Source organism: Lathyrus oleraceus, chromosome 5 (genome assembly GCF_024323335.1).
Source record: "Lathyrus oleraceus cultivar Zhongwan6 chromosome 5, CAAS_Psat_ZW6_1.0, whole genome shotgun sequence".
NCBI lineage: Eukaryota > Viridiplantae > Streptophyta > Magnoliopsida > Fabales > Fabaceae > Lathyrus > Lathyrus oleraceus.
This window is the reverse complement of record NC_066583.1, coordinates 141,289,748-141,313,095: the sequence shown is the minus strand read 5'-3', so window position 1 is coordinate 141,313,095 and position 23,348 is coordinate 141,289,748. Positions and strand designations below refer to the sequence as shown.

At 38.0% G+C, this 23,348-nt stretch overlaps 1 protein-coding gene across 1 annotated transcript; it reads left to right on the top strand.

Annotated features, from left to right (window-relative positions):
• Nucleotides 1-9,004: 9,004 nt before the first annotated feature.
• LOC127079289 (uncharacterized) lies at nucleotides 9,005-11,327 on the top strand. The gene is made up of 4 exons (XM_051019693.1): nucleotides 9,005-9,283; nucleotides 9,404-9,428; nucleotides 10,492-10,711; nucleotides 10,757-11,327. The coding sequence occupies exons 1-4, from the start codon at nucleotides 9,005-9,007 to the stop codon at nucleotides 11,325-11,327; spliced, it is 1,095 nt and encodes a 364-aa protein (XP_050875650.1).
• The last annotated feature ends 12,021 nt before the right edge of the window (nucleotides 11,328-23,348 follow it).

Below are 23,348 nucleotides of genomic sequence, written 5' to 3'. Positions count from 1 at the left end.
CACCATTATGTTCATATGCAATATGTTTTATCAAAAATTCGGACATTTTTGCAAACAAACTGATAAATGAAAAATAAAGAGGCTCTTTAACTGAATTATTCGACTCTTACTGGGGAGAAAATTTGTGCCAGGAATAGGCGAGGGTATCAGGAAGCTGATCCCTAAAAAGAGGTGATTGCTATAAAAAGAGAACTATCCTAATGGCAATGGGGATACGGGGTCCCACCGAGTTTCGACTCTGCTATGGCTCGTATGTCCTCAAGACGCTCTGCTCATCTTGCTTTCTGAAGTGGATGATTAGTCGATCTTTAACCTTCGAAGATTGCCGGATTGAATGAAACGGTGATATAACACTGATGAACTCAGATCACAGTCATTCGCTTATTCCCTAACTTTTTCCTGGATCGCCCCCTTTTCGGGTCTTCAATCCACCGGGATATCCATTTTTGCCTGAGCCGCCCTTTTGGGTTTTCGACTCACCGGGTGTACTCTTTTTTTATATCCCTAATTTTTGCCCGAACCTCTTTATTCTTTTTTTTCTTTGGTTCGTCGGGATGCCCTTTTTTTGCCTGGACTATTCTTTTTATCGTCCAGCGGGTCTATTTTATGCGAAGTATTTTTTTTAACTGCGTCTGAGTTAATAGGGGACGGGAATCCTTCACCATCCATGGTTGTTAGCATCAAAGCTCCGTCATAGAAAATCCTTTTAACCACGTACGGACCCTCATAGTTCGGTGTCCATTTGCCCCTGTGATCTGTGTTGGGAGGAAGAAATCTTTTGAGTACCAATTCACCGACTTGATACCCCCGAGGGCGCACTTTCTGACCAAATGCTTTCTTCATTCGTCTCTGACCGAGATACGTCAATTCTGGGTACGTAGTTCCAGCATAGCACCTTAATCATCGAAGACAAGGTAAGCAAAGCATCAGCAAATTGGTTTTCTTTAAAAGAAAGTCAACAATCTTCTCGTGTAGTCTCTGTAAGGAGCCAGATGAGGCTGAGGTGTATACCATTTCCCGTTGGTTTGATTGATGACCAAAGCTGAATCCTCGTATACATCCAGGGTTTTAATCTGTATATTGACGACTTCCTCAAGTCTTAGGATACAAGCTTCGTATTCGGCTTCATTATTGGTGCAGGGAAAAGTTATTCTGGCACCAAATGGCATATGAACCCCCTTCTGGTGTGATCAAAACTATACCAACTCCGCGACCATTGACGTGGACCGCCCCATCAAACATCATAACCCATTTGGATTCAGGGTCAGGCCCCTCCTCCGGGAGTGGTTCCTCTCAATCTTTCGATTTGAGAAACATGATGTCCTCATCAGGAAGGTCAAACCTCATAGGTTGGTAATCATCAATCAGTTGCTCTGCAAGATAGTCTGACAAGACACTTCCCTTGATGGCTTTTTGTGAAGTGTATTGGATGTCATACTCTGTCAGTATCATTTGTCACCTAGTAACCTTTCCGGTAAGTGCTGGCTTTTCAAAAATATACTTGACTGGATCCATTTTTGATATCAATAGAGTCGTGTGAGTCAACATATACTGTCTTAGTCGGCGAGCAGCCCATACCAAAGCGCGACAAGTTTTCTCGAGCAATGAGTATCTTTGTTCATAGTCGGTAAACTTTTGCTAAGGTAGTATATTGCATGCTCTTTTCGACCTGACTCGTCATGCTGACCGAGCACACAACCCATTGACCTTTCTAACACAGTCAAGTACATGATCAACGGTCTTTCCTCTCGGCCTGTAGACTTGCCCCGATCTTGATCTCTTTCTTGTCGTCTGCGGTACCGATGTTGACGGTCTCAATCACCTCCTGATAAGGTGTAATAGCTCGGTGCTCCTGTTTCAACAATCTGGCTAACCCTTCAGGCAATTCACAGTCTTCCTCAACCCCTTCTTCGGCTTAATAGATAGGATTGTCGAAGTCATACTTGGCCATAGCAGTGTCGTTAGTAGTGAGATCCGGGTGGTCCGCTCTGCATGATGGAGGATCATGATCTACCTTAGAATAAGAGATTTTTTTTTGGAAAGAAAGAAAAAACGAAAAAGGAAACATTGCCATTTTTTTTTGTAAAAGTAGAAAAAAACTGAAAGAAAGAGAACACAAAATTGTTTGCAAAAGCCGTCCTTTATTGATGATAAAAATAATTGCGAAATGTAACTAAATGGATGACCCTACAAATGAGCCGTTACACCTTGGGCAAAGTGTAAGACTTTATTATGCATGTAATAAAGGAAAACAATAAAAATCACTCTTTCAGTAGAGTAACCCGGACGGTTTTTCCAGACGACCAATTGTCGAGCTTTTCTCCCGGGACACACGGGCGAATCCAGCTATCTAAGTCACAGTCGCTGTCAGCCTTGTCTTCATCTGCAGCATTGACGATGTGGGGAGAAACCAAACCCCCGCTGGAGAGAGTACCGGTTTCATTCTTCTGAGATCCCGGAGCATACCCCAATCCAAACTTATCTTCTTTGATGATTGGCTCCACAAATTTGCCCCAGCCTTGGGCATTACCAGCTTTAACCACTTCGACAGCTTGCTTGTATGAAGAGATAGAAGTCCCGACCTTCTCAAACTCAGGTGAAAAGACAGCTTCGGGCACGACCTCATTGATGTTTATGGCTTCGAAGCCCTGACACAGCATCTCGTGCATCTCGCCGTCCATCTCTACATACTTAAATGTAGACAGGTGGCTAACAAAAATATCCTCTTCACCACAGATAGTGACGACCTGACCTTCTAGTTCATATTTGAGCTTCTGGTGGAGGGTAGAAGTAACAGCACCGACAACATGAATCCAAGGCCGACCTAGCAGACAGCTGTAGGCAGGCTGGATATCCATCACATAAAAGGTGCTCTTGAACACCTGCGGTCCAATCTTAACTGGAAACTCAACTTCGCCAAAGACAGCTCTCTTAGAGCCATCAAAAGCCCTCACAACTAAGTTACTTGGCCTCAGGATGGTGTCATCGCAATCCAACTTCATTAAGGCTTTCTTTGGAAGAACATTCAGAGAAGAGCTTGTATCAACCAAAACATGGGAAAGCATCACCCCTTTGCACTCCATTGTGATATGCAAGGCTTTGTTGTGATTCCTGCCCTCAGATGTCAGGTCATTATCGGTGAAACCTAGCCCCCGGCTAGCGTTTACATTGGAAACTACCGACTCCAGCTGGTTAACAGTTATCTCCGGTGGAACATAGGTCATATTCAGTACTTTCAACAAGGCTGCTCTGTGCGCCTCAGAGCACATCAATAGTGACAGAATTGAGATCTTTGAGGGTGCCTGATTTAGCTGGTCGACTACGTTGTAGTCACTTTTCTTGATAATCCTCATAAACTCGTCCACTTCCTTCTCGAATGCGGTCTTAGGAGGATCTTCCTCAGTAGTAACCTCTTCGGCGGCCATCTGTTTCCCTTTAGCCTTGGCAGCTTCCTCGGCTTCAGTATTCGCGCGTAATGTTGATGGTGCAAATAGGCGTCCACTGCGAGTGAAGCCACCAACCCCTCCAACATTGTCTACAGTGGAGCTACCAATGTCAATGTCTTCTTCGTTAACTTTCTGCCCCTGGCAGTAGATATCAGCCCCATAATGCCACGGGATAGCACTGTCTTTCTCATACGGAACAGGTCCTGGTATTGTGATGGTGATCGGACCAACCAAAGTCGGTTGAGGGTTGTTAGAATAAATTGCAACTGGTGCTGAACTTTCGATGTTCACCGCTGCTGGTTTTGTACTTTCTGGGAAATATATTGTTGTCGGAGCGAGTCTCTCGGGAACATATATTTCTTCAGGAGTGAAATAAAACGTCACCGTTGATACATCATTCTTCACTGGACGGGCCTGATCGAACTAAAGACAACCTTCATCTATCAGTTGCTGAATACCCCTTCTCAAACTGTCACATCCGTTTTCGGCAGCTTGACAATTTCTGCATTCTTCCCCACAGCCCGGGAAAATCTGTCCTTTCAGAAGTCGGTCTTTAACCACCGATAGCGAAGTCTTCACCTTAGTCACATCAGAAACCAAATTCAAAGTTTCCCCACTATCAACAGCATTAATCCTCTGCCCGCCGTGAGCCGGCATCGGGTTCTGGATAACATTAGGCACCGGAGCAAAATTGATAGCCTGGGCATCTCTCAAATCTTGTACCTTTAACTGGAGAGCCTTGCAATTATCTGTAGTATGGCCAGGTGCGTTGGAGTGAAAAGCACATCTGGCGTTGACATCATAACCTCTAGGAAAATTATTGGGATCGATTGGTGGGGCCAGAGTTCTCAACGTAACCAGATTCATGTCAATCAGCTTGGGAAGTAACACTGAATAAGGCATTGGGATTGGTTCGATGACCCGGTCCGTCTGCCTTGGACGTTGTTGATAGTGTCTCTGCTGACCCGGATTACCTCCTTGTTGTTGTTTGTTGTACCTGGGTTGTTGTTGCGGATGATATTGCGGTTGAGGAACAGGTGTTGGAATAGTGACCGTGGCCACTTGATCTTGATAGTAATTAGGGCGTCCTCTACCCCCGCCTCTGTCAGCATACACAATGCTTGCCTCGCCTTCTTTTCTTCGCTGACCGTTACCAGCAAACGGTCTCTTGGGACCTGATGAGTTGGAAGCACTATTGTCTTGAATTCGGCCCATCTTCAATAGACTCTCGATTCTTTCTCCAGCAATTACTATCTCTGCAAAGCTGATTGACGGGCAAGCAGCCAATCTCTCAATATAATTGCCTTGAAGAGTGTTCATGAACATGTCCGCCATCTCCCTTTCAGACATAGGGGGTTGGACGGACGTAGCAATCTGTCTCCAACGCTGAGCATACTCTCTAAAGGTTTCCTTGGCAGTCTGAGACATACCTTGCAACAAGGTCCGATTTGGAGCCATGTCCAAGTTGTATTGATATTGCTTGACAAAAGCCTCTGCCAAGTCTTTCCAGCTCTTGATGGTAGTACGAGAGAAATGAGAATACCATTCACGAGAAGCTCCAGTTAGACTGTCTTCAAAATAATACATCCACAGCTTTTCATCTTCCGTGTGAGCTCCCAACCTTCCTAGATAAGATTGGAGATGAGTGCGTGGGCAAGAAGCCCCGTTGTATTTCTCAAAAGTAGGGGGTTTGAACTTGTGAGGAATCCTTACTCCCTGAACCAGACCAAGATTTGTGACATCAAAGCCTAAGGAATTTTGAGACTCCAAAGATTTGAGCTTCTCAGCAAGCTCATCCATACGACGAGTGGTCTCGAGGGCCTCGTCGTGCAAAGAAAATTGATCATACTGATAATCTTCAGTAACGGGGCGCCCGTTAATCCGAATTCCTTGATTCACATTGTACCTTTCGCCAATACCATTTCCAACATTCCCTGTGTTGCCAACATTACCCGGGTTTCCATCAGCATTTGCGTTACCCGCGTTACCAGTGTTCACAGGGTTATCAGCGTTCCCAGGGTTAATAGGGTTTCCCTCAGCATTTGGTATCTCCACCTCCGGATCGGGTCTCGGTTTCTCAACCAATTCCCTTAGCTTTTCCTGGCCTTCTGCCATACCAGTCATCAATGTCATGAACTGATCCATCCTTTCACGTATATCAGCCAGCTCTTTCTGTACTTGGTCCATCGCTACTATGGACGATTTTCCTTTGTCAGGTACCTGTGGACTCGCTTGGGACTAATAACTGCCTGATACAGGGAACAAACATTAGACACTGCGGTGACACCTGCAAAACAGACAAGGGTTAATATGCATGGTATGCGATGCACTTCTTGTTCAGTTTTAAGGCACCCCCGTTTTGAAAGGGAATACCCCGCAAATGAATAAGCATGAGATGTTGGATGCAAATATGCAGGTGATGTTATGCAATGCAAAGGCATGTCAATCAGAATTGATGGATCCGCTTGAACATCTGTCAGGTTGCACTGCCTGGAGATAAATTCACTAAGGAATATAATACAAGCCCAAAACTTTGCTCCAGAAAACCGGGTTGGTTGGAGGTTAAGGTTTCCTGAATTTAGCCCGCCCCTCACTGGTAGGTTCTAAGAACAGAAGTTCGTCAGCTTCAGCCCTTCAGTCGCGAATAATACGTGTACCACTGAAGTTTTGGTATTATTACGGAACAAAAGACCTCCATTGACTCCCCTCAACAGGACATCCTAATAGCAAGTTCCCAGTCTCGGGATCCTCGGATTGAGCAGCGAGAATGCGCCCACCAGAGCTAACATAATAAAGTCTCGGAGGAGAGGCCTCGACTGAGTTCTCGGGAAATGGTCACCAGAGTCGACGATTTCTAGAGGAACATCCTGCTGTTACGGAACACCCGTAAGACATAATATATCCAAAAGAAACCTCGTCTGGGTGTGGTTCTTCACGAACGACTTAACGTAGCAACACGCCACGCAAGCCTCATGATTATCCACTCTAAAACCTGTGTGTACACTCAAGCCTGGGTAATGGGCTTATCTCTCATAGAACACCCCATCCCAACAAACAAACAAACAGATCCAACAGATACAACAGATGCATGCAAGCAGGTAAGCAAATAAATGTACAAAAGCATGAACACCCAATAAACAAGAAATCACACAAGCTAGGAGGGACTCACTTAGGGAAGATGGACCAGCAAGAGGTCAACTTCTTAGTGTCCCCAACAGAGTCGCCAGCTGTCGCAACCTGAAAAATACAGTGCGCGAAAAAACAACCGACGAAAGAAAATGACAGAGGAGTCGCCACCGTGCGTTATTCGTCCCAAAGGAAGGAAAGGAAACGCTCGAAGTAAACCTGAAAAAGGAAAGGACAAGACGGGGTCTTGCAACCAAATCTTGGGTTCGGGAGTCGGTTATGCGAAGGGAAGGTATTAGCACCCCTACGCATCTGTAGTACTCTACGGGATCCACTTTTGTAGTTCTTGTCTAAAGGGTGTGAGTTTATCTTGTGCTGTTTACCAAAAAAAAGGGGTTAAATGAAAATGACTCGCGCGGATGTCGCATCCACTGCATACGTATCTCATCTGAATATGAGAATCAGAGTCTTCGTAGCTCGGCTGACCTATGGGTTGGGGGGATGTGTGCTCGCTAAGACATCGCGTCTTATGCCTACATATCTCATATGGCCTGAGAATCAGAGCAAAACGTAGTTCGGCTAACTATGGGGTTATGGATTGGGTTTTGGACGAACGACGTCACTACGCAATCTACCGGATGCTCGACCTTTGGAGACTTACTCGCCTGTAGTAGAAGGAGTTAACGTGTTGCTTTGGGTTTTAGGGTTTGGGATGCTCAAGGGCAAAAAGGCAGTCCTTGATGAAGGAACCGCGCTACCTGGAGGGATACGAACACATACAAAACAAACATGTATAAAGTAAATGAGCCAACAAGGGGCTCAGAAGTAAATAAACAAAAGAAAACAAATGCCTCCTATCGAGGTCTTCCAGCTAAGAAAACGATAAAATGCGGAAAAGCGGTAAAAGTACCACACGGATAAAGATCCGAAGTAACAACAATTAAAGGAGTAAGAAACCCAGGGATCTCCCAAGGTGATGCCATCAAAGAAAGGTGAGTCAGTACAGGTAATCGGAATGAAACCTCCAGGGGGTATCCCACAAATAAAGTGGAAAACCACGCAAGTTATCCCTGAAAAAAGTCATGTGAGCCTCACAAAAACTCAACAAACAGGTTAGAGACAAAAAAAAGGGTAATCAAGGGTTGCCCCCAAATCAAAATGTAACCACATGAATCATGCTCTTTCAATTCACAAAAAAAAAGCTCACAAAAAGCAACCAAGGGTAGGAGGCCTAAACCTCTTGTCAAACACATGCATCAAAAGGGTATCAAATTCACCCATAATACCTCATACATTTAGAGCATTCAAATTAAAGGCATAAAGATGATGGATATAGGGCAAACCTGATTGGAGAGCTTGATTGAAATTGAGTTGCACCCGTGAGGTTTACAAAACAACCTTTAGGGTTTATGTGAGGCAAATGTGATTCTGTGCAGTTGAGTTCCCTTCAGGGTTTGGAGGCTGCTCTGAACTTTGTTAGCTCTTCTCTCACTATCTTTTTCCTCAGGGTTTTGTTCCAAGGAAACCTCAGAGTATTTTGCTTTTTTCTTTTTTTTCTCAAGTGAAGCCTTGGTATTTATAGACTGAATTTCATGGTTTTGTGGGCTCAAATGAGAGAGGTCCAAGTCCAAGTTTTTCTATTATATATATATATTTTTTTATTATTTTTATTTATTTATTTATTTTTGTAAAAAAATATATATATATTTTTTTCGTTTTATTTTTTGTTTTATTTTTATTTTTATTTTATTTTATTTTATTTTATTTTATTTTATTTTAAAAAAAATTCTTGGATCTAATTCTGATTGACATGATGAAATGCAATATGAAATGCTAAATGAATGCATGAATGAGGAGGGCAAATTTTGGGGTATTACAACTAGATGGTTGTATAAGAACAAGTCTGATGAACAAGGGGTTGTCACCAGAAACAAAGTCAGACTTGTTGCTCAAGGATACACCCAAATGGAAGGAGTAGAGTTTGATGAAACCTTTTCTCTAGTTGCTCGCTTGGAGTCTATCAGATTGTTACATGGAATGAAATGTCTTTTAAAGTTCAAATTGTTCCAAATGGATGTTAAAAGTTCCTTCCGAAATGGCTATTTAAATGAAGATGTGTATGTTGAACAACCAAAAAGATTTATTGATCCTACATTCCCAAATCATGTGTACAATTTAAAGAATGCACTACATGGTTTAAAACAAACCCCGAGAGCTTGGTATGAAAGGCTGACTAAGTTTCTCATCAATCATGGATATAGAAAGGGTGGAATTCATAAAACTCTCTTTGTCAAAGAAAAGCATGGAAAACTTATGATAACTCAGATATATGTGGATGACATTGTGTTTGGAGGGATGTCAGATGAGATGTTCCAACATTTTGTCAAGCAAATGCAATCTGAGTTTGAAATGAGTTTGGTAGGAGAATTGACATGCTTCCTTGGGCTCCAAGTCAAACAGATCTAAGACTCCATCTTATGTGTCAAAGCAAATATGCTAAGAGTATTGTGAAGAAATTTGGATTGGAGAATGATAGTCACAAAAGAACTCCTACACCTACCCACTTGAAGTTATCTAAAGATGAAAAAGGTTTAAGTGTTGATCATAGCTTAAATAGAAGCATGATTAGCAGCCTTCTATACCTTACAACAAGCAGACCAGATATAACTTTTGCAGTTCGTGTGTGTGCTAGGTATCAAGTAGAACCCAAAGTAAGTCACATCAATCAAGTAAAGAGTATTCTAAAGTATGTGAATGACATAAGTGAGTATGGAATGTTGTACTCTCATGATTCAAACTTTATATTAGTTGGATATTGTGATGCTGATTAGACTGGTAGTGCTGATGATAGGAAAAGTAATTCTGGAGGATGCTTCTTCTTGGGAAACAATCTGATTTCATGGTTTAGCAAGAAACAAAATTGTGTATCCTTATCCATTGCTGAAGATGAGTACATAGCAGCAGGCAACAATTGCTCTCAACTAATGTGGATGAAACAAATGTTGACAGAATACAATGTCACACAAGATGTCATGACATTATTCTGTGACAACTTGAGTGCTATTAATATTTCTAAAAATCCTAATCAGCACAATAGAACTAAACACATTGACATCAGACATCATTTTATCAGAGAACTTGTTGAAGACAAAGTCACAACACTTGAGCATGTTAGCACGGAGAATCAACTTGCAGATATTTTTACCAAAGCCTTGGATGCAAGTCAATTTGAAAAATTAAGAGGAAAACTTGGGATTTGTGTTAATGAGAATTTATAGCAATTACATCTAATTAAGTGTATCGGACAAGAGCATGTCTCTTATCATTGCACTGGACACGCTTACCTTTACCCCTTACCTCGTTGTGTACCCGTTCGGACAAAACTTCACTACCTTTTCCACTTTAATTCCTCATTCTCTTCCAGACATATGTGGTCTCTCTCTCTTAAAAACCTTTCCCTATTCCATCTTCCCCAAGTGTCTACTAATATGTCTCAACAATCTTCACCCACTGACATGCATGTCCTAGCTGAAAATAGTTGATCTTCCTCTCCACCGTCTAGGGTAAAAGCACCATTTTAAATGATCAACCTAGAAGATCTGATTTTGGACGTTGCCCCCTGTCCATAGTTCACCCCCTCCTCAGAAGAAAGCTACAACGTTTGTGTCTAAAATTGTCAAGACTTCTGGTAAGTTTTCTGAACTTGTAATCCCCAGTAAAGATAAAAATGTTGTTGAAGAAGAATCTAGGTTTGAAGGGTCTGAATTAAGAAGCCCTAGTATGCATGCTAAAGGCTCTGAAAATCCCACGGAAGCAGAAATAAGTGCAACTGATAAGGAACTTAGGAAGTTTGTTGCATCTGTTTTGAAGGAAGTAAACTCTGATGTTTTTCTAGATGTTTAAACATATTTGGGGAAAGATCCAAGCCCTGACAATGACTCGAGTGAAAAAACGGAGGAAAACGTTCCTGAACATATTGCTCATGAGAGAAGATGTAAAAAGAAAGCTGGGCTTGTTATCAATGTTGAAGAACTTACTTATGATGAAGAACCCCTTACAAACATTGTTACTCCTAGTATTGCCAAGAGACTACAAAGACGTAAAGAAAACACTGTTGCTTTTGAAGATTCTCCCTCCAGGTAAGTGAAGAGAAAAGATGATGGGTTGAAAGGTACTCATTCTAGAATCTCCACAGGAAAATCTCCCGTTGGACCCATTAGGTCATGGAGTAAAGTTGTTAACCCTACTACAAAGAGGAAAGATGTCTCTTCTAGTGAATCCGAGTTTGATGTTGAAAAGGATGTCCAGGATATCACCGCTATAAAAAGATCTTCTAACAAGATGCCTCATGATGTTAGGTCCAAAGTTCCACTCGACAATGCTTCTTTGCATTATGTGAAGAATGTACAAAGGTGGAAGTATGTCATTCAGAGGAGGGTAGCCCTGGAAAGGGAATTGGGGAAGGATGCCCTTAAGTGTAAAGAGGTCATGGAACTGATAGAAGCTGTTGGATTGATGAAGACATTCACACACATTGGACCTTGCTATGAAAACTTAATAAAGGAGTTTGTGGTGACTATCCCTGATGGATGTGATGACCTGAAGATTGATGACTATGGAAAGGTATATGTGAGAGGAATTCTTGTAACATTCTCCACAACTGTGATCAATAAATTCCTAGGAATACTAGATGAACCTCAGGCTAAGCTAGAAGTTACTGATGATCAGGTGTGCAAAGAGATCACGACAAAGTAGGTTAGACATTGGCCAAACAAAGGGAAGCTGTTTGCTGGTAAGTTGAGTGTAAAATATTCCATCCTTCATAGGATTGGTACTGCCAATTGGGTGCCCACTAATCATACCTCCACAATCTCTACTGGTCTTGGTGAATTTATTTATGTTGTTGGTACAAAAAGAGCGTTTGATTTTGGAAAATACATATTTGAACAAATGTTGAAACAAGCCTTCTCTACTGTTGTAAAAATGCCCATTTGATTTCCATCCCTCATCTGTGGAATCATCCTAAATCAACATCCTGGTATTTTGCTTCCCATTGATAGTGTGAAGAAAATGGATTATCCCTTATCACTTCACTACAAACTCTTTGCTGGAACTCAAGTCCCAGACATTGTTATGACATCCTCTCAGGCACCTAACCCTACCACCTCCAAGAAGAGTGTTATTGCTCAGCTGAAAGAAACTTGTAAAGAGCTTGAGGAATCCATCAGAGCTAGCACTATAACTAAGATTAAATTGAGGACTTTGATGAAGGATATGATAGAAGAGGAAAATAAGGAAGTTGTACAGGGTGGTAATGGTAATGAAAAAATGGATGATGAAGACTATTCTGGTGAGGATGATGCTGATAAAGAGAAAGAAGATAAAGGAGAAGAGTATGCAACAACTGACTCAGATAGTCAGGAAGATATTTCAGTGCAGTCTTGTTTTGTTATTTTTGTTTTTTTGTTGTATGGTCTGTGACAAGGATATTTTGCACCTTTTTTTGCCCCCTTGTGTGGGATCTTGCACTTTATGAATATGGTTTTATCTGTTTTTGGTTAGATCCTTACCTTTGTCAGATTATGGCTAAAAAGGGGGAGTATTGTGTGTGCTAACCACTAACCACTAACCACTGCCTGGTTGTGCTTAAGGAGAAAGGAGATGTAGGTTAATCTCTGTCTAGGTTGTTGTGTTTGTGATGTCCAGTTGTGATGTCAAACTTGATGTTGTGACATCAACATGCTGGTGTGACATCAACCTGATTAAGGGAGTGTCTTGTGTGCTATGGAGAAAACCTTGAGGGGGGAGTCATGGTTATGTGAAACAGGGGAAGTATTTACTATTGACTCTGAATGATGTGATTGCTTGAGTAACCCTATAATATGTGTGTTTGATTTTGATCTGTTTGTGTTTCAGTCCTATGGTGTTATTCTGGAATTTGGTGCAGGTGTGCAAGGTGTACTTGGTTATTTTAGCCAAAATTTGCTAAAAGGGGAGATTGCTAATTCCTTGTTGTTTTAATTGGCAATAATTTTGGTAAAACTAACTTAGCTGCAACATGTTGAACGAGATGTCCTAACATGTGGTTGTGACATCTTGTCTGAAACATGTTTTACTCTTGGTAACATTTGTGTGATTAACTGTTTACAAAATATTCTAGGAATATTAAGCATTCCCATGTGACGTTTGTGGTTTAGGAATCAAAGATTCTAATTATGGTTAACAAACTGTGTTTTCTAAATGTTTAGACATTTTAGGAAACTTTTGATTGATAACCTAATGTTGTGCAGATGGTTCATGTGGAATATAAGGCCCATATCCAATTCATTCTATGGTTATATATACGGTTTGAGTGTATGTGTAGTTTGTGATCCTCTCAAATATCATCTTGATATATGAGTAGGACTATGTTGATTGGTTGTAAGAATTGTCAAGCACTCATAAGCTTTTAAGTATCGAGTGGTTGTGTGTCTGTGAAGTGTGACTTCTAAATTTCTTATAATTGTTTAAGTATCACTATTGTGATTGATAGGGAGGTGAGAAGGGTCTCACGCCTAGGAGAGTCTTTCGTAGAAGTTAAGCACGAGTAGTGATTAGGTTGTTAATTGTAAATTGGAGATAGTTTGCAAAAGGCCTACAAACTAATACTACTTATTGAATTCCTCCCTGGCTTGGTAGCCCCCAGATGTAGGTGTTGTTGAACACCTAACTTGGTTAACAACGTTGTATGTTCTATTATTTCATGTTCCTCTTTATGTAAGTTATCCTGTTATTGTTCAGATATCACTGTCTCGACAACTCTAAGGACATCTGATATCTGCATACCAGAATTTCAATACCTCTGAATAGCTTCTAATTTACCGTACTTCTTACCTCTTCTTTCTCCAGAATACATGTAGGATGCATTGGAGTCTTTAATAGCTTGCATTTTGATAAGTTGAATTTCTTTAGAAGTTCCTTTGTGTATTTGCTTTGATGAAAATATAAGTGCTTTCTGATCTTTGATCAATCTGGATTCCTAGAAAGAACTTAACTTCTCCCATCAGACTCATTTAAAAATTTTCCTGCATAGACTTAGCAAAATCCTTGCACAACGACGCATTAGCAAAACCAAAAATATATCATCAACATATATTTGCACAACCAGAATGTCATTCATGAAGGTTTTGCAAAAGAGTGTTGTGCCCACTTTCCCTCTAGTAAAATCATTTCCCAAAAGAAAGTTGCTTAGTTTGTCATACCAAGCTCTGGGAGCTTGCTTTAGACCATACATAGATTTTTTAAGTTAAAAAACAAAATCAGGATTTTGAGAACTTTAAAAACCAAGGGGTTGATGCACATATACTTCTTCAGAAATATATCCATTCAGAAATGCACTCTTAACATCCATCTGATAATGGATGATGTTATCATTGACTGCAAACGATATTAAAAGACGAATAGACTCTAACCTGGCAATTGGAGTAAAGGTTTCTATATAGTATATACCTTCTTGCTGACTATAACCTTGTCCTACCAGTTTAGATTTGTTTCTAACAACTTCTCCTTTCTCATTCATCAAGAAAACATCTATTTCATCCATGGTACAAGTCTTTGGTTTCATCTTTAACTTTGAACTTTCAATGCCTTGATTTCACCCATGCACTTGACCTAAAATCATCCCACCAAGCACCAAGCCTCACTTTCTATCAATATATGATGATATGAGCTTCAAATATCCATCATGGTGCCTTAAAAATCAATAAATCTCAAAATGGCATTTCTAGGTCATGTTGGTTGGTCACATTTTGGTGGCATACCACTTGGTCCAAACCCCATAACATTTTCACCTTTCAAGCTTTTCAAGATCTTCTTTGAGCCAAATGTTCTAATTGAATCACTCTTCAACTTTTTTTCAAGGTCCAAGACCTTATTCATTGAGAAAGGACCTTAAGTTTTGGATTGGCCAAGCTGGTCAAAATGCCTAGCTAGACATAAAATCATGCCCATGAACTCCATTTTTCCTCATTGCTATTTCCAAACCACAACTCCTTTTGACCTGGTTATTTTTGAAAATGATCAAGGAAATGGCACAAAATATTTTTCACAAGTTTCATGCCAAATGCACGAGCCAATTTTATTTGGCCCAAGTTCAAAGTTGCTGACTTGCCATGGTGCACACCTCAGACCACAATTAACCAGATTATGCATTAACTTGTTTTAAGCCCCTAAACCACTTTGTTTCACTTCCATTTGGTACTAAACATTGTTGTAAACATCACAAGACACATTTTCCAACTACAATGAAAGGGACCAAGGTCATATGAATCCCACTCGAAGTAAAATTCAAAATCAGAAATTTTCCAAAATGGAAAAAGCAAAAACATAAATAGCTATGATTAAAGCATCCTTGTCCCTCCTTTTTTATAATAGGGTGCAAATAGATTGAGTGGAAGGAAGAGACCAGGTCAGAAGCAGCCACCCTTCCTCCACAAGTCTCACTTTTTGTCATCTTCGAGCTTTACCATTTTCTGAGCAAAACTATCTCTTTCTCCCTCCAAACATTTCCCTCACCTTCCTTATAAATAGAGGAAGGTATTCCATCAAAATCCCAAGCTTCTCAAGCCAAGAAAACTCTTCTTTAAAACCGAGTTTCTTCATGAAAAACAGAGTTCCACTTTCTAAGTTTCAAGCCCTCTCAACCCAAGTTAACCACCCAGAAAGCTTCTCTAAACCTCCCTCAAACTTTCTAAAACACCAAAACACCTTGTAACCATCTTTCCTTAGCTATCCATAGTCATCAGGGTCACCATCTGAGATTGATTCCAGCCAGGTAATTCCACCCATCTTTTTCACTCAAACAAGTTACCCTTTTGCTTGAAATTACTCACTGATACTTAACCCCATGGTTTAAACTCTGATTATCCATCATCCACCATTTAATTTTATTTTTAGGTTAAGTTATTTTTCTGTGTTCTTAAGAAATACTCCATATTAAGAGCCAATCAATGGCTCATGAGTATGGATAAGATAACGATGAGGTGTGGGGAGGTCAAATACATGTTTGATTCCCTCCAAAAACACGAGTTTTAGAAGTTGATTTTCAATGGTCTAAGGTTGAAGACGGCGCAATGTTTGTTACCTCGCACGCGTTTTCAAATTTAAAAATATACTGTGTCTTGTTATGATTGGTGCCTCGACGTGCGTGTTCTATTTTAGTGTTTGACTTAATATTTTATTTGTTGAAGCGTGTTCCCTAACACCAAAAGGCGCTTGGGCCAATGGAGGGGGGTCTACCCCAAGGTTAAGGGTTCAACCGCCAGTGCCCACACTTCCTTTTTAGTTCCTTTTCTTTTATTTTCCTTTTTTCTAGTTTTCAACCATTATTATTCTGATCAAAATATTTTGTGAACATATCCTCATTATTTTCCCCCTTTTATTTTATTCCACCTTTGGTTTATTTTATTTTGACTTATTTTGTTGACTTTCCATGTCTTGATTGATGATGGTTAATGAAATCTATCAGGTCATGACCTTGGTTATTTAGGGTTGATAAAACCTTCAATGCTTCAAACCTATCAATGAATGATCAATGGATCATTCATGATACTTTGAGGCATTGATAGGTTGCCTCTATTTAACCATATTCAAGTCATTTGATGCATAGATGAAGCCATGCTTGTGTATCTAACTTGTGATTCCATTTGATTTGTTTTGTTTCAATCAACTATTAACCCTCTAACACTTATGTTTCATTGCTTGACTTAATCATTAATCATCTGTTAACTTGTAATCATTGAGGTATATAATCTTCCATTTGTCAAATCATTTATAGATGGACCTGGGGTTGAATAACTCTCATTGTTTTAAATCTATTGTTAGACGATCATGTATCATCTTCAATACTTTGCATCAGTGATAAGTTATCCCTTGATGCGCCATATTTTGAGTCCTTTGACCCATGGATAGATAATTCTCAAATGTTTACTTTGTACATATAACTAACTATACATCACCAACTTTGTTCATCACTAACCATTGTTATTGTGATCTTGTTATTATTTTCTTGTGGTTTATTTTATGTCACTCATATTAAATTGTAATTTACTTTCAAGTACTCATCATCATTATCATTGTATATATCCCTCATGCATGTTTATTATTGTCATTTATTATCATCATACAATAAAAAACAACAAAAATATGATAAAATTATAAAACTAAAAAGATGCATTTCACTTGTAATCAATCAATGGACTTAAAGGATTTTAGTTAGGACCCTTGCTTGGAGACCTTGCACTAATCTTTTGACACTTTGCCTTGACTTTTAATGTTCATATGTAACTTACATTCCTGTTATAAGAATGGCATCATGGCACTACCTTAGGGAGACATGTCTGTAAGACCATTATTCACTTGTTAGCTTAGGTCACTTTTTCACACACAAGACTTTCTCTTGGGCTACCTTACAATGAGACCCTTTATTTTCTTTCTTGGTTACTTTTTATATTCATGTACATCACCAATTTCACAATCAAAGCAATAAACCCTTGATCCAACGCCAAACGGCATTTTCTTAATCAAACTCCAAAAAACAATAAAACTATGACTAGTATTGTGTGTCACGAGCCTTAAGTGGTGGTGAATGACTAGGGATGGAGCTCTCCTACCCTTACTCTGATTATTTTGGACATGAGACACTTGGCTTGTTTGTCTAGAATATTCACCTCCGCCCATAGACTTTAGTGCAATCTAATCACAAACATTCTTTTCATAAACCCCTTTTCAAGGTAATATCAACATAATCCATCAAACTCATTTTTGTGCCTTAGGGCTTCACACCGAAAACTCTTTTTTCAAAGGTAAAATCAACCAACCGACAAACATTTTCTACTCTGAACTATGGAACTCTGATTCTCATCATCCGATGAATGATATGTAGGCACAAGGGCCCAAATCCTCGGCGAGCACTATAATAAAAACCCAAAATCTCATTTTCACACCCTGTTTAAAAATAAAGCAATAAACAGATAAATACCCATGCACGAAGACAACCTAAATGGTTCCCATGGAGTACCATGGATGTGAGGGGTGCTAATACCTTTCCCTTGCCTAACTGACTTCCGAACCCAATCTCGATTGTGAGACCGATTCTTTTGAATTTCTTTTCTTTGAGAGTTTTATTGACTATTTCCCCCTCCTATCTCTTAAAGAGAAAATTAAATAAAATTCAGTGGTGACTATTTTGTTTCATTTTTTGAAACGGTCAAGTCCCGGTTCCATCCGTCCGATCAAAAACCTCGGGTGCGACACACACACATGTTGCATACTATGGAACAAACAAAATTATAAAATTTGGTCGGACGAACCGACTTGCTCTGATACCAACTATGTAACACCCTATTTTACCGTGTATAAATATACGAAAATCAGAGTATTCATAAAAACAAAAATAGGATGTCACACATTCTCAAATCTAAATATTTATGCCTTGTAACGCTTTAACAGATAGTAACAATAATCAACACCTTCTCTTAAGGTGTCTTCGCATGCTTGATCCATTGTCTCACACGGGTGAAAAATGTGTTAAAAAATGTAGTATAACAAAAGCGAAACTCACCTCGTATCGCAAGGACTCTCAAATTGATTTAACCAACCGAATGAAAGAGGGGGATTTTAATGTTTAGAACTGAAATCAAATATGATTAAGGTAAAAGAAAAATTAATAAATAAGCTAATCTACTATATTGATTTCTGACTTATCATCGATTCTTGTAATTCCAATTACCTAAGCGGATTCGATCCTATTCAATTACAATACCCACTAACAAGCGCAATTGGTATTACATGATGTATGTTCCTAATTTCCGAATTAAGTAAACAAATTTAAGTAGTCACGAATTAAGAAAACACAACTTTATCAAACGTGATAACGCAAAAGCTACGCTAACGTGATTATAGTTAATGATCATACAAACAATATAATTTAATCAACTTTATCCTATACGTAGCAATCGAATTAAACAAACGAAAACAATAAAATTAAGCAAACAAGTTTATAGGAAGAATTGAAAATAAATCGAAATTAAACTTAAATTTATAAAAACCTCAAAGTGGAATCTGAATACAATAGATCAACTCTTTAGGAATTAGCGATCCATAGAAATCGTAATCCTTATTTCTTATTTCATGAATGATGAATGAATGAATAGTAGTAGTGACTGACTTAGGTTAAAGAAAACAAGGAATTCGGGTTTTAATCCTAACCAGGTCGAAAAACATAAAAATCGGCCCAAAACTAATTATTTTCTTATGTATGGAACTAAAACGAATTATTCGACCCTTTTTCACTCAAAACTAGATTTTTACTTCAAATCAAAACTTGTAACTTATCCTCTCAGCTTTCCAACTCATATTAGAATGCACCAATTCAATTCTCATAGCCCAGGTTATGACCTTCATAGCGAGAAGGTGTAAATAACTATTTATTCAGAAAAATAAAATACGCAATTAAAATAAAGGTAAAAATAAACTAAGGTTAGGAAACACACTAAAATAGTCTAAAGAAAAAAAAACACTCTAGAATTATCGTAACGTAATAGTGAAAGAATGTGCATGAAGATGCATTGATAAAATTCCCTCACAATTGAACTTCTGCACTCTGAGCAAAATTCTAAATTTAAAATTCAAAGCAGAAAAATAAGAACAAAATAGAGCATGCAAATTCAAAGATCTTAAAAATCACAAGGGTGTAACAGGATCCTTACAGAAAAATTCTCTCAACTCTCAAGTGTTTAGGTCACTGTTTACACTCAAAGCACATCATGAAAATTAACACTACCATAAGCTTGAAAAGAATCTAACATCCATAATTGAAATACATGTACACATAGATCAAAATGACTTTTACTAGGATTGTAACTTGACCAAGGTAAGGGCAGTGGCGGGACCAGATAAAATTTTTTGGGATGGCCGCTAACGTAAAATAAAGATTATCAATAAAATGTAAATAGTATTTTAAATAAAACATTAAATTTAAAATAAATACAAACTTAATTACTAAAAATTTAAATTACATGACTTAAAACTACCTTAAAGTAATGCTTTACGCGTTCCGAGTGACTTGAAATCGTCAATAATTGACTCCGAACTAATGCTTGCACTAATCTCCCTTTCAATATATACTGTCATGCTATCTCCAAGAAACCCATCATCCATCTTGTTTCTGAAATTAGTCTTAATAATTTTCTTTGCTGAAAAAGACCTCTCAGTTGTGGCCGTAGAAACGGGAAGAGTCATGATAAGACGAAGTAGTCTATCAATCAAGAAGTAAGTTTCAGCCTGTCCAGATGCAACCAAACATGAACATAGTTCTTGAATAGTTGATAAATTATTCAAGTTTGATGCTTGACGAGCAACAAATAGAAAATGTTGGAGTTGAAATTGTAAATTATTCTTATCTTGATCACTAAAATCCATAAGATAATATTTTTCAACTAAAGAACAAATACTATTAATGTTAAAAACTTTATATCCATCCTTAGGAGATAAAGAACAAGAAAGAGTTAACAAATCCATTTTCTGCTCACTAAATCTGCTATTCAACTCTTGTAACTGTTTGTCAATGGTAGTGAAAAAGATTTCAAATTTAAAGTAATGTTGAATTGTGACTTGATTCTCTTCAAGACGGGAGCGTCCAAATCTTGTTGTTGAATGAACATCATTAAGATCAGGAATCTCAATACCATGCTTTTCACAAAAAGATACCACTTTAGTAAACAATATATCCCAACCATTTTCTCTCAAACCTTGAATAAGATGTTTTGTTGAACAAACCAAGTTCATAGCATTAACTACATCTTGATTTTTTTTTGTAAGGCTTGACAAAGCATATCTGTTATTCCCATGATTTCTTTCATCAAGTGCAAAATAAATATAAAATCAAATGCCTTCAAGTAATTGTAACAACTATCTGCATCCTCACGTGTAGCATAACTCCCTCTATCTTTTGCAATTTTTTTAAAAACTAAACAAGTTGCTTCATACATGTTTATCAAGTTAGAAATTGAATCATAAGGTGATCCCCAACGAGTATCTCCAGCTCGTTTCAATGTACCAACTTGATTTGCACCTTTACCAGTTACAATCTCATCAATCTCTAACAAATAAGCAATTTCTTCTAATTGGGCAGCTTGTAACTCATCATGACGCTTTGTAGAAGAACAAACAACATTCACAACAAAGATCAGCTTCTCAAAAAATTTATGAACAGGTTTGACTTCTCTTGATGATGTAACTAATGCAAGTTGCAATCGATGAGCAAAACAATGAACATAGTATGCATAAGTACAATCCTTCATAAAGAGGGCTTGTAAACCATTCCATTCTCCTCTCATATTGCTAGCACCATCATACCCTTGGCCACGAATGTTAGAAATATCAAGGTTATGTCGAGAAAATATATCACATATTGCTTCCTTAAGAGTTAAATATGTGGTGTCTTTAACATGTGCCACATCAAAAAATATCTCTTGTATTAAACCAACTTTATCAACAAATCTTAATACAAGAGCCATTTGTTCCTTTTTTGATTCATCACGAGCTTCATCAACAATGATACAAAATTTGGAATCACCAACTTCCTCACGAATACTCTTTTTCACCCTACTAGAAAGAATTTGCAAGAGCTCTTTTTGAATTTGATGTGAAGTATACTTGCAATTTTGTGGAGCATTTTCCAACACAACTTTTGCAACTTCATCATTGTAGGATGCTAAAAGTTTCAATAACTCAAGAAAGTTACCTTGATTTCTTGATTTGCTACTTTCGTCGTGACCACTAAAAGCACAAGCTTGTAGTGTTAACCAACGAACAGTGTCAATTGAAGTCTTGAGTCGTAACTGATTATTCATTCTTTGACTTGAACTTTGCACTTGAATAACATTTCTAATATGACCATCTTGATTCAACAAGTCTTGACAAGCTTTCATTGCATTGTTGTATGGTGAGCAAGGATCCTTCCCTATGTGTTTAAGAAAGGAACAATGTTTTCCATTCCTAACTTTCTTCCAATTTCTAAAACCCATAGAAATAAAGACAAGTGATCTGGGACGTCCACTTAGTTTTTTGCTAAAAAAGTAACATGGTAAGAAATATGCGGCATCTTCAGATGGTGAATATTCTAACCATGATGGAAATATGCTAAACCAAGTATGTTGAAACCTTCTCGGATGATCCTCGTTACCGGACAAAGGATAGTTTTCTAAATGAATTTGATATGGACCCCATTTTAGATAAGCTCTTCGTATTGCATCCACTTGATTTGGTGGATATTTCCAAATCGGAGGACGCTTTCCAGGATCGCGTTCCAAAGAATTTTCAAAACCATGATGCTCTTCAATTGTTGGATTCTCAAGAACTGTTTCAGATTCGGATGTCGGGATTATAATTTATTCATCTCTCTCTTCTCTTTCAATTTCACATGCTTTCCTTTTGAAAAAAGAATCAATTTTCCTATTATTCATCTTTACTCTTCCTATAATATCATATCAGATCCAAAAATCAATTTAGAGAACATAAAAATTAAAAGAAAAAAAAATTAATAAACTTAATTAATCAACTTTAATCCGTTTTCAAATACCGATAACTTTACTATTAGAAATTAGCAGCAACAATGATTAAATAAACCTTATTACAGTGTATAACTATATTTCTAAATTACAGTGTTATGAATTGGCTTAATAAACCTCATATAGATTATTTTAACACATCAAGAAAGAAGAACCCTAAAAATCTCAAAAACACAAATCAAACAATCACTTTAATTTGTTACTTTTTATAAATGAAGAATGAATAAAGTTTTTTACCTGTTAGATGCCGATCACTTTAATCTGTTCCGATTCCGGTGCCGGTAGCAAACTCATATGAGAAAGAAAGGAAAGGTAAGAGTTTTTTACCTTATCTGTATTTTAACATAAATTTGAATGAAAAAGAAAAAATAAAAACTAATTTTAATTTAAAATAAGGATGTTTTAGTAATTTAATATATATGAATTAAAAAAAAATAAAAAGTTGAGGGGTGGCCGTGGCCTTCCCACGTCCCCCCTCAGTTCCGCCACTGGGTAAGGATGAACTGAATCATAAATGGTACTAGGCTAAAATTCAAAGGGTCAGAAGAAAATTAAAAAAAAAACTAGGGGAGTTGAACTCAATAAAACTTCATTCACTTTCAAACAACAACTTTGCATATATGTCTCTTCTCTTTTCTCTTTTTTATTCTTTTTTTCAGAAGGAATATGTATTGTTATCCTTCTTTTCTTTTTCCATTTTTTTCTTTCTATTTTCTGCCAATTTTTGAATGAAATATCACAACTATAATTACTTAACCCCGCACAACTTCAAACAGGACTCTTTCAACCCTTTGATTTGAGTGGTAACGTTGTTTTTCACTTTTAGGCTTGTAATGAGTTATAAACAAAAAATGAGATAAATAGGCTCAAAATCTCACAAAATTTAATGATCTACCACAAATGATGCACAATTCATATTTTAGTCACACTTAACATGTCAAGAATGCACAAAAAATCGACCACATCACACCACAAGTCTTTAATCAATAGAATAGAGAAATTACTCATACAACACTTGCAACCCCAAAAAAAATAAAAAGGCATGCATTTGTTTTTAAATTTAAAAAAACACACAAAAGAAATGAAAACTAAATGAAATAACACAAAATAAATGGTTCTCTCCCTCACACTTAAGACCCGCATTGCCTTTAATGAAAGAAACAAGCAT